Consider the following 15,657-nt stretch of genomic DNA (forward strand, 5'->3'; position numbering starts at 1 on the left):
TCTGGAAGAAAACCTGATGGAGTCTGCAAAAGACCTGAGACTGGGACGGAGATTTGTCTTCCAACAAGACAATGATCCAAAACATAAAGCAAAATCTACAATGGAATGGTTCAAAAATAAACATATCCAGGTGTTAGAATGGCCAAGTCAAAGTCCAGACCTGAATCCAATCGAGAATCTGTGGAAAGAACTGAAAACTGCTGTTCACAAATGCTCTCCATCCAACCTCACTGAGCTCGAGCTGTTTTGCAAGGAGGAATGGGAAAAAAAATTCAGTCTCTCGATGTGCAAAACTGATAGACATACCCCAAGCGACTTACAGCTGTAATCGCAGCAAAAGGTGGCGCTACAAAGTATTAACTTAAGGGGGCTGAATAATTTTGCACGCCCAATTTTTCAGTTTTTGATTTGTTAAAAAAGTTTGAAATATCCAATAAATGTCGTTCCACTTCATGATTGTGTCCCACTTGTTGATTCTTCACAAAAAAATAAAGTTTTATATCTTTATGTTTTGAAGCCTGAAATGTGGCAAAAGGTCGCAAAGTTCAAGGGGGCCAAATACTTTCGCAAGGCACTGTATTTGGAGTATATACAGTATTCTTTCTATCAATTGCTTTTTAGTCCTGTTTTTTTTTTTACGGAAAGTTGCAGATTGTCAAGATGAGGTACAGTCTTTTCAGTCTTGAAGAGAGACACGTTTTTCATTGAACATGCATTTTTATTTGGCATTTACTTAATAATAAAAAAAAGTTTTTACAAACAAAAGGAATCCGTTCACCTGTCCTGAAGTTAATCATAGACCATTACACTTTTTATTTTTTTTTATTAACAAAATGAACACTTGATAGTTCTTGTCAAAAACATCAAAATAAAAAATGGTGAAAAGGGGAGATATTGAAGGCTGTAATTAGACAGTACAGAACTTACATTTGACTTCATACTATCAAAGATTGATGACTGTCATACTTTTCTCCTCAGATTGTACCATAACACATTTGATTGGGAGGACGATGAGTAAAACTGGTGGCCCTAATGATTTGATGCAGACTTAAGCAAACCACCTTTTAACCTGTAGTGTCTTTAGTTATTAATAAGAGTAACTTCTGGGTTGTGTTTTAACATAGCCATGGGCGAGCTCTTGGAATCTTACCTGTTGTGATTTAAGAAAGCTCAAACTAAGGAGTGTATTGTTATCGAGCCATTCTCTGGTGTAGAAATGTTAGTCTGAAACTAATTCTTGCAATTTTGTTTGTAGAATGAAAACTACTAGGTAGCATAGCATTTCAAGAGGGGTTCTGTGTAAAACACTATCAGAGTTTAACATTTAGTCCCTGTTCCGATGACTTTCATGTAGTTTATATTGGAGAGAAAAATAAGAAACCCACGCACTACTCTTGCTAGTATCACTGCTCTTTACGTATCTGCCTCAAGGCCTTCGTCAGGTTTTTAGTCTTTAAATTTTTTTTTTTTTTACTCTTGACGAATGCCTCAAGGCCAATATGTAAAGAGTAGTGATGCTAGCACGAGCAGTATGCAGGTTTCTTCTTTTTTCTCATGTTATTCAACTGTTACCATGCACCTGCAACAAAGTTGGCTCAGATGTGCGAGTGCCTGTTTGAATTATAAATATAGTTTATTTGCCATTGGGGAGAGTGGGGTAATTTGAGCCATTTTTGATTTTTTTAACGTGCATGTCAGAATGTTGTGTATCCCTGGAAATAATAATAATAATGTGAACATTTAGTTTTGAAGACAGCTTGTCCAAAGAAAGTGGTCTCTTGGCACAACGTACGTATGGGGTAAGTTAAGCCGCCTACAAATGTCTGTACTGAAGGAAATATTACTACTACTTCTCTTAAAACCATGTCTGACTTTATTTCCCAAACACAATTCAACACGATCACAATAGTTTTTTCTTTTAAATAATTTTAGCATCTTTTAACACCACTTAATTTATTTTTAAAAACACTTAACATAGGCTAGGTTCTGTTAACCCATATCCCAGCGATAATGTCTTGTATTACGCCTGGGAAGAAACACACATTTGCTCAACTTACGCCAAGGCGAACATTGACGATATTAGCCCTCATGCTAGGTTTAGGACCTCATATTGAAGCTTATAGAGACCCAAACTGATGTGTGTGTGTGTGTATATAACAATCTTAAAATGATCTACTTTGGTTTAGACACAAGCATCATGAACCCGGTAACACAAATGCATTTGACTTGGTGAAGATGTGTTTTTGTTTTTTTACCTAACTTGCTTACCACTTTTTACATGTACATTTTACTTCCTTCACAGACTCCCTGAAATTATGACCTCTTCCCATTTTGGTCAAATTATTAGTTTTATGTATGGTTTCCTAGAAACAAGGGTGGCTAAACTTGGTTCAATTTACCCCACTCTCCCCTAGGTCAAAGAGCCATTTTACCTTCACTTTCATCAAAAACTAGCTAAAGTTTCACTCGCATTAAACACGCAAACACTCCTTCACCCAACTTAAACCAGAGATTCACAGACAAAACAAACAAAACATGACAAAAAATGATCATAACAAACTAAAGAAAATCAGTGCACTGGATATTTTCACGAAGAATGATAAAAACAAGTGTGAAAGAATGTAAGCTATTCTGCGACTTGTAGAATGAGGCTGAATGTATAAGGCAGACAGATGTTTACGAAACTGGAAACATATCAGCGTGATTCTAACCTCTTATTTACAAACAGTACAAGAATGAGACAGCAGTTTACGGAAGAAAAAGTAATCAGTAGCTTTGGCTACATCGGAGCTCTGCTATTGGCTCCTGTAGTACAAAATAACCCAATCCTGGATATTTCACTACATATCCTTTCTTCCATGAATAAATCACTGATTTGACCTCATTTGGATAGGCCTTCACCTATCCAAGTCATGACAGCTTAGCCATCACTCCAATGAAGGAAAGCAGGAAGGATATATTGAAACAAGGCCCATCTCTCATAAGATTAGAGGAGGATACAAGGCCTTACACTTGTTTTTGGCTTTGTGAATGAACATGTTAGGTTCAGGGGTAAGTAAAAAAACTAAACTAAAATGGAATTTGCTAAATGATATGTGATGTCACGACCACTTTGAGTCCACTTTGAGAACATCGCTTTAAAGGTTGTATGGTGGTTTACATGGGTAGATGAAGCAGGCTATATACATGTAGACATGGTAGGTAAGCCTGTCTTTAGGCACCCATGGTTTCAGTGTACAGACATTTAGCAAAGTAGGAATTGAAGGCAGGCAATCACGCACAGAACAACAGCAGGTGGACCTCTAGAGTAAAGCGAGCTCTGGTCCAGGGCGTTAGTTCACGTTCCTCCACTATGCTGCAGAGGAACGCGCCCTAACGCCCTGGACCAACAAAAAAAAAGCACCAAACCCAAAACTAGCCATGTCTTTTTAAAAGGTTTTTCTCTGGTTATTTTAAATAAAGAAATATATACAGGATATAATATATATATACACTTCATAAAGAGCAGTTCCAGGCTGATCTTCAGTGATTGGTTGCCTGAGTTGGCATTTGGATTAAGGTACATTTATATATATAAAACCATCCTTATTTTGTGCTCTAACTGGGTCTTATGGGTGCATAGAAGAAGCCCATTCAGGAAAATTGCTAGGCTGATCCTAGATCTGCATGTCCTATGTTATGCAAATGATAAACATGACTGAACATAACGTAGCTACCTCCTTTGTTAGCCACTGCCATGCTAAAGAACTAAGAATGTGGGATCCGGTTAGAGAACTGCAGCACATATCAGATGAGTTGTAGGCCACAAGGCATCAAAGGATCCATCCCACCCTGAGAGAGTGAACTGGACTGGGAGCAGCTGCAGGAGTCGCCCCTTCACACAGCCACACTCACTTCTGCACGTCCATGTACTTATCACCCTTTACTCCAGAGGACGGACACACACACAAACAGAGAAGTGAAACAATGTGTTAAAGGTTGTATCATAGGACAGCTGGTAAGGAACATTCAACATCCTCAACGCAACATTGCATTGTATTAACCACTAAAGTTCAAATACTAAAAGATACCATTTTAACTATCATTTGGATGAGTGGTTGTACAATTCATGAGGAAGGTAAAAAATAGGCAGTGTCCATAGTTACCTGGTCACTAGGGGGCTTCTTGTCTCCGTTGACACCTAAAAGCACGGCTTCCTCTGTGTTGTCATTATTAATCTCCACCATTGTGCTGTCCTTACTCGGTTTGGTACTAGAGAGAGAGAGAGAGCTCAGTCACCAGCATGACCAATGTAATACCCTTTTCACACTCCTAAGCCAAGACAACCCAAGCTGGCCTGTTTATGCCTCCAACATAGTTGCGATACTAAAAAGGACAAGAAACTCTGAGCCAGCACAGTACGGTTCGGGTCAGCACAATAGTGTGAAAACGGTATCCGATAGAAACGATAATGACACATCAGGGAAAATCATGAAGAAGAAGGGGAAAAAAATGACAATGAGGTATTTTAGAGTTTTCCTCTAAGGCATATCCAACAAATCATCATGATTCCAAAATATGGTTGCAAAATTACAAAAACCTTCCCTAAAAATGCACAGCTCTTCCAGCAATTCTGGGTGGAGGATTCCTGGAAAACCTGGGAATTTTGAGAATGCTTCTGGAATTTTGCAGACCTTAAATAAAGTAAAATTGTGGAAAACACACTTACAGATCCTGCTTGCCCGAACGCCCACATGAGATCTTGCCCTTCTTGTACAGGAAGTACAGCACACTGCCAAGGATAGCCAGCAGGAGAATACAGATGATGATGACAGCGATGATCACACCGCTGCCCTCTGGTGGGACAAAGAAGAAGAGGCAGAACCACGGGTCATTTCCTATCCGGTAATGCTTTGTGATAACGTCGCCCTCTTAAAGGAGTTTCAGATTTTTAAAAATGTGTGCGTGTCCATGTCATTCAGGAGTGTCGCTTGTATCATTCAGAGACAACAGCATGCACAGGTGGTGGTAGTGATGAACAGGCGTGCAGTCTCTGAACAGGTTGTTTATCATGGAATACGTTTTTTATTGAGGACTAAAGATCAGTCAGAAGAAACACTTTCCAGAGTTGTGCTGCGTGGTTTCTCTGTCAGAGAATACCAACCAAAACTACAGTAGGAGGCAGCAGGACAAAGGGAGAGAGGGGAAGGTAAAGAGGTGGATGGGTGCACTTGGAGATGGACCTCCCCTGGAGGAAGGATGCAGATTTAGATGGATGGATCCATTTCCATCAAGGTACAGAATGGGTGATACCACTCCATTCTCTCAGGAGGGGGTTTGTACTCAAAATGCTCCAGATGCAAATGGAACTTTTCAGCCTGGTTAAACAAACATTTTTGGGGGTTATGTTTGTGATGATTCATGAAGCATCATTCAGAGAAAATATTCAAATGATAACATTGTTACTAACAAAGTATGAATATAAAATAAAAACTATAATTCCAGATTTCATCTAATTATATTTTTCCACTTGATAATTTAGAAGTATCTCTCCACATAGATAAAGTTGTGTAATACTGTACTTTTTCAGACAGTATTACAAAGTCACACACAAAGAGATCCTATTAAATGATCAATTATTCCATGTCACAAGTGTTGCCTCCTGAGTAGAGAGTACAAAGCCCTCCCCTGCATAGAGAATGAGGGTGCTGTGGAGAGAAAGAGCGAGTGTGGAGGGTGATGGTGGTGGCTGGGGGGGGGGGTTCAGTCTAGGCAGTGTGAGCTGGGTGGAGCGAGGCGTGGGCAGGGCAGCCTTCGAAGCATGCTAGGTGGCCCAGGACCAGAAGTCACAAACCTTTCTTGACTCTCTTCGGAGGAGTTACTGGGGTTACTGTTGTTACTGTTGTTACTGGACAAACCACACGGACACAGTTATCACGATAATACACCAGCTCTATGGCAACATAACACTGTTAACGACTGTGCAACAACCGCCCTGTCTACTTAGCGTGGCCCTAATCACTTATCGCCTTTGTTACTGACACAGATAAGTAGGAGACAGGAACCAGGAACGGCTCTGCAGTCTGCACCCTCCAAAAAAATGCCCTAATGATTTCCAGGAGCAGCAGCGCCGGCTGTTTTAATCATATTTTGTCATCAATAAAGCAACAACAAACAGGATTTTCCCTCCGAGGGACGGAGGCAATGATTTCCTGGCATGACGTGAACGGTCCACTGGGGTAATGGGAGTCAGAAGACTATGTTGAGTGCACTTTAACCATCAACACACAGCTACAGTTTCAGCCTCGCTCCTGATCTGTGTGCAAACAAAGACGGATCTTTATGCAATAGGGCGATATGCAACCATTTAGTGAACATAGTCCGAATTAGGATGACCCTGTAGTAAGAGTTCTATGGCCAGTTTCCTGAATCCAAATTGAGCCTAATCCCGGACTAAAAACTGTGCTCAATGACAGCCCAGAATCTCCATTGAAATAGCTTTCTAGTCCGGGTCAGGACTAGTCAATCTATCTGTGTCTGGGAAAGCCGGCCCATAAAGATTTAATTTAATCTACCATCTAATTATGACAGTTATCAAAGAACACATGGGGATGTGTTCGTATGATATGACTGATCAACACATGGCAAATAAGCAGCTCTCGCACACCAGTTAGTCAAAAGGTTTCTCAACCATGACTGTCCTCATCGGTATAAACCTTAATACACCCATAGAGACCTTTTTCAATTCTGATTTTGGTCATTGCTAAAAGCACCCGTCGCATTTTTCCTTTTCTTTCCTTTTTTTCCCCCCTCCCCGAGGAAAGCTCAACTAGCCAATCAACCGCTCAACAACAAAATTGTGAGAAAAAAAGGTGCACGCATGACTGATGAATGAAGTTCCTTGTTGCAATACCATGGTCATTTGTTATTATTGCAGTCACGCTGCACAGGTGATCAGATCTCCCGACGCTTGCCAAAATCTAAGCATCCCATTGATATGATACAGCGATCTTCGGGAATGCGCAGCATGACCGCAATAAAGTCGACGTGGAACTCAACCAATGACACAGCAGCGATGACAGTGAGTGTTTATATACTAAAAGAGTGGTACGCTTACCTGTAGTACTGGGAGCTGAAGAGGTCGTTTGGACAACTGAAAACAGGCAAAGGGAGAGTGACACTCTCCTGTTAGCACACTGACAGTTAAAGGAAAACTAGTAAAGGGAAAGGGCGATACCTAGGCAGTTGTACAACTGAATGCGTTCACCTGAAATGTGTCTTCCGCATTTAACCCAACCCCTCTAGCAGCTTTACTAAAGAAAGATTTGAATCTCAGGTTCTTGTTTTCTGTCATGTTTCCATTAATTAAATCATTCGGTTGTTAGTATATTCTGCCTGTTCATTTTCTCTTAACAGTCAAACCGGACACCTTGACATAAAATATACAGTGGGGCAAAAAAGTATTTAGTCAGCCACCAATTGTGCAAGTTCTCCCACTTTAAAAGATGAGAGAGGCCTGTAATTTTCATCATAGGTACACTTCAACTATGACAGGCAAAACGAGGGGAAAAAATCCAGAAAATCACATTGTAGGATTTCTTTATGAATTTATTTGCAAATTATGGTGCAAAATAAGTATTTCGTCACCTACAAACAAGCAAGATCTCTGGCTCTCACAGACCTATAACTTCTTCTTTAAGAGGCTCCTCTGTCCTCCACTCGTTACCTGTTTTAATGGCACCTGTTTGAACTTGTTATCGGTATAAAAGACACCTGTCCACAACCTCAAACAGTCACACTCCAAACTACACTATGGCCAAGACCAAAGAGCTGTCAAAGGACACCAGAAACAAAATTGTAGACCTGCACCAGGCTGGGAAGACTGAATCTGCAATAGGTAAGCAGCTTGTTTTGAAGAAATCAACTGTGGGAGCAATTATTAGGAAATGGAAGACATACAAGACCACTGATAATCTCCCTCGATCTGGGGCTCCACGCAAGATCTCACCCCGTGAGATCAAAATGATCACAAGAACGGTGAGCAAAAATCCCAGAACCACACGTAGGGGACCTAGTGAATGACCTGCAGAGAGCTGGGACCAAAGTAACAAAGCCTACCATCAGTAACACACTACGCCGCCAGGGACTCAAATCTTGCAGTGCCAGACGTGTCCCCCTGCTTAAACCAGTACATGTCCAGGCCCGTCTGAAGTTTGCCAGAGAGCATTTGGATGATCCAGAAGAAGATTGGGAGAATGTCAGATGAAACCAAAATATAACTTTTTGGTAAAAACTCAACTCGTCGTGTTTGGAGGACAAAGAATGCTGAGTTGCATCCAAAGAACACCATACCTACTGTGAAGCATGGGGGTGGAAACATCATGCTTTTTTCTGCAAAGGGACCAGGACGACTGATCCGTGTAAAGGAAAGAATGAATGGGGCCATGTATCGTGAGATTTTGAGTGAAAACCTCCTTCCATCAGCAAGGGCATTGAATATTAAACGTGGCTGGGTCTTTCAGCATGACAATGATCCCAAACACACCGCCCGGGCAACAAATGAGTGGCTTCGTAAGAAGCATTTCAAGGTCCTGGAGTGGCCTAGCCAGTCTCCAGATCTCAACCCCATAGAAAATCTTTGGAGGGAGTTGAAAGTCCGTGTTGCCCAGCAACAGCCCCAAAACATCACTGCTCTAGAGGAGATCTGCATGGAGGAATGGGCCAAAATACCAGCAACAGTGTGTGAAAACCTTGTGAAGACTTACAGAAAACGTTTGACCTCTGTCATTGCCAACAAAGGGTATATAACAAAGTATTGAGAAACTTTTGTTATTGACCAAATACTTATTTTCCACCATAATTTGCAAATAAATTCATTAAAAATCCTACAATGTGATTTTCTGGATTTGTTTTCTCATTTTGTCTTGTCATAGTTGAAGTGTTCCTATTATGAAAATTACAGGCCTCTCTCGTCTTTTTAAGTGGGAGAACTTGCACAATTGGTGGCTGACTAAATACTTTTTTGCCCCACTGTACAAGACATGACAAATTAGACAGTGGACAGACAACTTACTGGCTTTGATGCTGAAGAGGAAGGAGTCTGTGCCATGGACGTTGGAGGCGTTGCAGTTGGCTGTGACATCAGAGGTCACCTTGACGCTCACCACGCTGAGAACCCCGTCCTCTGTCTGTCTGTGGGACACCTCCTTCAGGATCTAGCACACACAGGGGAATAAAGCACAGATAAGACTTGAAACCAAAACATTGTCTATGTCCCAAATGGCATCCTATTCCCGATAAAAGTGCACTACAATGGGAAAAGGTGGCCATTTGGGACAAACCAATCGCAGATATATCGGTTCAGAAAGGAATGTTGAACATGAGTTACTTTGTCTATTAACGTTGTTACAGGAAAAGACCCAGGTAGCCAGGATCGGAACAGTTCTGTGTGTAAATAGATCAAAAGAAGAAAAAAACACACCATTGTCCCTCTTTCCTTCCCAGCCAGCCTAAACATTGTCTGTATGAGCTGACCCAGAGAAGCCCTCTGTTCCTGCTGGTCTGACTGACTGTCGGTCTGTCTGCTTACCTGTGATTCGTCAGAGGAGCTCCAGGTGATAACAGGGGTTGGGTATCCTCTAGCATCGCAGCTCAGGTTAAGGAACTTATCTGTGACCTCCTCCAGGACTGTGTCTGCTGACTCCTTGATCTCTGGGGGTCCTGCATGGAAGAGGGGGACGGAGGGTTAGTTGTGTGTGTGTGTGTGTGTGCGCGTGTGTGTGCGCATGCGTGCAGGCAGGCGGGCTCACCCTGTACGTGGACATGTAAAGAGCCACTGGTCTCCAGTCCTTCCAGTGAAGGCACCTTCACCACACACACATACGTCCCCGCCATGTCAAACACAGCGTCCTTCAGGGTCAGTGTGTGGCCCTCTGCAAAATGTTCTCCTTTCTACACACACACACACACACACACACACACACACACACGTCTATGAGGGAAACAATATAAATCAAGCAGCCACACCTCTTAAAGAACACTTCTGAGTTTCGAAAGACATATTCGAGACAGATATCAGGGGGCTGTGGGAGCTGTTTTTTTTAGACATTATCGATCATAGTCTGCTGCTGAAAAAAAATCCTCTACAAAATCCTTTACATCCTCTGCCTTATTGTGGATCGAGAGTTACTTATCTCACGGAACACAGCGGAAGTTATTTAATGGATGCCTCTCTAACGTAAACCAGGTAGAGTTTGGCATATGTCAAGGTAGCTGTCATGGCCTCTCACCTTTACATTTTTTGTCATACAACTGGTATTGAGTAAAGCCTGTGTGTCTATGTACGCTAATGACTTAACATTATACACTACAGCTACCACAGTAAGTAAAATCACTGCAACACTGAACAAAGAGTAGCAGTCAGTTCTAAAATAGGCGGCAAGCAATAAGCTAGTCCTAAATATATCAAAAACTAAAATAATTGTATTTGGGACCAAACACTAGCTAAACTCTTAACCTAATCTAAATCTTGTAATGAATAATGTGGCAATTGAGCAAGTTGAGGGAACTAAACTGCTTGGTGTAACCCAAGATTGTAAACTGGGAGGTTCAAAACATATTGATGCAACGGTAGCTAGATGGGGGAAGGTGTGTCCATGATAAAGCGCCGCTCTGCTCTTATATGGTCAAGTGCCACAAAGAAGAACAGGCAAATGAACCGCATCACTACTTGTCTTTGTGAAAGGTGTTGCCATGTTGAAGGCAGCCAATACACAGCTCAGACATCCATACATACCCCACAAGACATGCCACCAGGGGTCTCTTCACAGTCCCCAAGTCCAGAACAGACTGAGAAACGCGCACCACTACAGTACATATTGCCACGACCACACGGAACTCTCCTTCACACCAAGTAACTCAAGCGAGCAGTAAAATCAAACTTAAAAAAACAGATAAAACAGTGCCTCATGGCAGAACACGGAAAGTGAAGCGACACACACACACTTTAAAACACACATTCTACACACACACACACACACACACACATTGTAATGTTGAGGTATTGGCTCAGTGGCCTACTGTAATTTACCTTGAACCATTCAGTGTGTGTGGGCAGGGAGGACAGGGCATTGCAGGTGGCCATCAGCTCTTCTCCCTGGGCCATGACATGGGTGTCTTTGGGAATCAGCACAGCCTGGTCCAGATCTATGGACACACAACATGCACTGTTAAGAACACTGCTACACTACTCTACATACAGTAGGCCAATGTTAGTAACCAGATCGAAGGGGCAATGGTATAACATTGTCCCCATTCAGTTTCACATTTGCGAGCCCACAAAACCTTCTCACGACCCCCCAGGGTTTTTTGGGACCACCAGTTTGAGAACCACTGCACTCCATTACACCACATTTCACTACTACTGCAATAACTAGGCCAGGAGTTTTTCCGGAGCCAGGGAATAACTCTAGGCCATAGTCACTGGACCATAGCGAGGGTCCTAAGTTTATCCTGGTCATGTCACAACTTTTGGGGCTACTAATAATGACTAATGTCCCAGAAACTGTACCAGAGGAACGTTTCACTCACAGTCGACGAAGAGCTCTGTGTGCCCTACGGTTTCTTCATGCGTGTCCAGGTCTAGTGAGGTACAGGTGATGTCGCCGCTGCTTAGACGCATCACGTCTTTCAGGACCAACACGTTCAGCTCCGATTCCAACTCTTGCTACAGAGAGGGAGTGGCATTTATAACACACATCAACCGTGTCGTGTGTTGACACAGAAATTAATGCACGCGCGCACATACACCTAATGACACACAATCCACATCCAATCACTTACAGTAAACACATGCATCAATGTATATAGTTCTGTTTATGGTTGGAGGCACAGAATATATATATATATATATTTTTTTACATGGGACTAGGAGTAGGCATGGGTTTCTTACCATATTGTGCATGAATGTAAAGGGTGGTTGAGGATTCCCGTTGGCACGGCAATGGACCTCAACTGTGTCTCCTTCTTTGACACGCCCCTTTGGTGACTCCACCCACACATCAAGAGAAGTGGTTGGATCTGAAGAGATTTTGTATTTTATTTAACCTTTATTTATCCAGGAAAGTCAGCAAGATGTAAGACCTAATTCTTGCTAACAAAGATGACCTGGAAAGTGGCAAGTGTGGCCATATCAAGTTCGGTACAAAACATGAGAGACTTCACAACTTGACAGAAACACGTGGCGATAGCACAAAGAGTCGGAAAATAAAAACGTTGCACTGTGGCATAGTTGCTTGCATTTATGATTCCTACTTCTCGTTGAGACTGAACACGATTTGAGACGGCAATGTACTTGTGTAACTCTGTGACTGTGCATGTGTATAGTTTTCTACTGTCTCCATATGAGGTGGGACACATTAAGAGGCACAGTAGACTCACAGTGGACAGTGATGTTGATCTTGTTGGTCTCAGTCATCTTGGTTCCACCAGGGACAAGGTAGCTGACTTCGCAGTAGAAGAACGAATCCTCGTCTTCCTTGACCACATTCAGGTGAAGGTCACTCTGGACGGTGTACAGACCACTGGACTCCTTAGTGACCAGGGTCACCACACTGACCTCTGTGAGACATGCAGCACATATGGAAAACAGAGAACTTGAGTTACTGTAGAAGTGTAGATGTTGATGTATGCCCAATGGCCAGGTTGAATACAAGGGGTATTCAGAATACTATCGCTTCTTTTTGTTTTCTATTTTTAAATACATGTTGTTGTTTTTTCTTCATATTTTCAGCTCAAATCCACAGCCACATTTCATATTCAGGCACATGAAACAGACATCTATTTTTCCAACAGGCATGATCTGTGTCATAGTAATCACGGATCTTTGTTCCTTAAGTTCACTGTCAAATTCTTGACTGAAGTCAATCTGATCTTCATATTTGATAACAGAAAAAAATATGTTTGTTCCTTGTGAGATCCGAGGCATGTTTACAACATTCTAAATGTGTTTATTATTGTCACGTTGCCCACACACAAAAAGCAGGAAGAGCATGAAGCAGTTGTGGAATTGCTAGCTGTTATTATCAACTCTGTTTCACCTAGCGTAGATACTAATGTCAGGGGGTGTCTATGGACACGGGGGTCAAAGCCTCGGTAGTACTCACCGCCTGGCGTGTTCTGCAGTGGGCTCTGGTCACGGTACCAAGTGATGTTGGGCCTGGGGTAGCCATTCTTAGCCTCACAGCTTCCTATCTATGGTGAAAGATGACATTACACGGTCAGTGTGTAAACCCTTTTCTCCTCGATTTTAGGGATAAAAAGCTTTAATTTTAAATATTTTATACACTAAAACCATCCTAATTTTCATTTCTCTAAATGGTTAGTGTTACAAGTCCTCCAAAGTTACAAGCCCTTACCTTATCCACATGCTATACCCTGGAGTCCTCACTGACCGTAGCTATCGCTAACAATGTGTTGTTAGTTTGTTTGTTTTTACCTTAGATGGGTTATTTTTGCTGACAGAGATCCCAGAGTGCACTCCCTCAATGTTTGGACGATCAGGCGACGCTAGAGAGGAACAATGGATGACATCACATAGGGAGCGATAGCTAGAATAGTCCAGGGCTAGGCTAAATCTGGGTCCAGGAAACTGGCCAGAGCAATGGGTGCATCACACTCTTACCGAACACCTTGAGCATCGTGCGTCCCTCCATGTTACCCGCTGACAGTCCGTTGACTTGGCAGATGAACTCCAGCTCATCCTCCAGCGCCACGTCCCTGATGGTCAGCACCACCTCGCTGCTCTTCCCCATCCCGTTCACACTGATCTTGTCTGTGAACTGCCCGTCCCGGTCGACTACCTGCACGTTTCTGTCTCCGTAGTAGATCCTCGAGCGGACGTTGGTCTTCGTGATCTACGATCGAAGGTTGAATTCAATTGTCAGTTGGAAAACAGGGCAGAGACAGAGGTGACGGATCCTTGAGATGGATCCTTGAGATCCATCTGTACATTTATGCGTCAGCCCATGGATCTCAAGGATCCGTCACCTCTGACTCAGCCCAGAGAGAGCATGTGTTAATTTGTGAAACATGGTTCTGAGATGGAAGGGATGTGTTAACCTGGTTGTCAGATCTGTTGGTCCTTTAGCCAACTGCTAACAGAGTTAGATTTGGCAACCAGGCCAACGTGTGTGTGCGCGTCTGTCCATGTGCATGCATTTGTGTGTGGGATTACTCACCATATACCACTGGATAATGACATCATCGTGGCTGTCTGAGACCGTGAACATGCAGGTGATCTGGGCCGTGTCCCCAAGGAACACCTCCACTCTGTCCTCCATGTTCACCTCCACCTTGGCCCAGGCTGCTGTAGAGACAGAGAGTTTGAGATCAATTACATTGAAGGCCGACTGTGCAGAATCAGTCACGTTTAAAGCCACTTTGCACAATGACGTGAAAGTTTGTAGCTTTGATCATACTTTTAATCATTTCTGTGTCAACATTAAAGATGGAGTCCGCAGTAGGGGGAAACTGCGCCGATGGCCGCCCCCACCACTGTCTTCTAGCACACGTGCAATGATGTCAGATGGGAAAAAACAGCGTTTGTTGTTTGCAGTAACTTCTTTGTTTTTGTAATATCACAATTTTAAAGCATGCATGCGCACATAAACACACACACACACACACACATCTTCCTGGCCTGACGTGGTAGGAGCTGAAAATAAGCAACAAAAAGCTCATAATGGTCAAAGAAAAAAATTAGGCTATGACAGGAATTCTGGGAGCCCACCCATGTCCATATTAATGTGCTGCATTCCAGTGTGTCACTGTTCAGGAGGGAAGAAAGACTCAATTTACAGACCGCATAGTGAGCCAGTGTTCGGCTCTCTCACAGAGGAATGAGTGTTTTTTTCCCCTCCAAGCATCTCACAGCGTGAGGCATCGTACTGTATGAGGACACACAGGCCAGAAGGGCCATCAGAAGGGCACTTTACACACTTTATGAACTTTACACACAATATGAAAGCAGACTCCTTCCTATAGCGTAATCTAGTACGCTTCACTTCCGGTTGAACGCGAAATGAGGGAGAGCTCTGTTTTGTTGTTTCGGAAAGTTTTGAAAGTGTATTGAAAAGTTTCTTAGTAGGAAAGGAAATGCCAACAACTAACAGTGAGCCATTGTGCTCATGCATAAAAAAAACTAATAATGAAAGAAAATCATTACTAGTTTGAATTTAGAATTTTTCTTCTTTGTTTTATAAGAAACATTAATGTTGAAAATTCCAAATAGTTTGCACACACTTACCTCACCAGACATGCCATCAGGGGTCTTTTCATAGTCCCCAAATCCAGAACAAATCTTAAAAAGTGTACAGTACTATATAGAGCCATTATTGCATGGAACTCCCATCTCATATTGCTCAAATGAACATCAAAACCTGGTTTTAAAAAACAGGTAAAGCAATACCTCATGGCACAACGCCTCTACCCTATTTGACCTAGATAGTTTGTGTGTATGTATTGATATGTAGGCTACGTGAGCCCTTTTTAAATTGATGTAATTCTGTTCTTGAGCTATTATTGTCCATTAATGTTCTGTGTTACGTCAAGTTTCATATTTTGTGTGGACCCCAGGAAGAGTGCCAGTTGCTTTCACAGCAGCTAATGGGGATCCTAATA

The 15,657-nt window shown here is 42.4% G+C and overlaps 1 protein-coding gene across 5 annotated transcripts in view; it reads right to left on the reverse strand.

Annotated features, from left to right (window-relative positions):
• Window positions 1-769: 769 nt before the first annotated feature.
• The window catches only part of LOC115141496 (cell surface glycoprotein MUC18-like), a 72,032-nt gene continuing 57,144 nt past the window's right edge, over window positions 770-15,657 (reverse strand). Inside the window, exons 2-17 of one of the 5 annotated variants that reach the window (XM_029680403.2) lie at window positions 14,217-14,341; window positions 13,661-13,892; window positions 13,475-13,545; window positions 13,143-13,230; window positions 12,418-12,597; window positions 11,930-12,057; window positions 11,569-11,704; window positions 11,069-11,184; window positions 9,789-9,930; window positions 9,569-9,699; window positions 9,053-9,194; window positions 7,097-7,132; window positions 5,834-5,887; window positions 4,709-4,835; window positions 4,146-4,251; window positions 770-3,920 (exon numbers count right to left, since the gene is read on the reverse strand). In XM_029680403.2, the coding sequence (XP_029536263.1) occupies window positions 3,891-3,920; window positions 4,146-4,251; window positions 4,709-4,835; window positions 5,834-5,887; window positions 7,097-7,132; window positions 9,053-9,194; window positions 9,569-9,699; window positions 9,789-9,930; window positions 11,069-11,184; window positions 11,569-11,704; window positions 11,930-12,057; window positions 12,418-12,597; window positions 13,143-13,230; window positions 13,475-13,545; window positions 13,661-13,892; window positions 14,217-14,341 (1,844 nt within the window). In that variant the 3' untranslated portion in view covers window positions 770-3,890. Of the gene's footprint in view, window positions 3,926-4,145; window positions 4,252-4,708; window positions 4,836-5,833; window positions 5,888-7,096; window positions 7,133-9,052; window positions 9,195-9,568; window positions 9,700-9,788; window positions 9,931-11,068; window positions 11,185-11,568; window positions 11,705-11,929; window positions 12,058-12,417; window positions 12,598-13,142; window positions 13,231-13,474; window positions 13,546-13,660; window positions 13,893-14,216; window positions 14,345-15,657 lie in introns of all 5 variants that reach the window. The other 4 variants (XM_029680405.2, XM_029680402.2, XM_029680406.2 and 1 more) reach the window with 4 other exon arrangements.

Source organism: Oncorhynchus nerka, linkage group LG14 (genome assembly GCF_034236695.1).
Source record: "Oncorhynchus nerka isolate Pitt River linkage group LG14, Oner_Uvic_2.0, whole genome shotgun sequence".
NCBI classification, from domain to species: Eukaryota; Metazoa; Chordata; class Actinopteri; order Salmoniformes; family Salmonidae; genus Oncorhynchus; species Oncorhynchus nerka.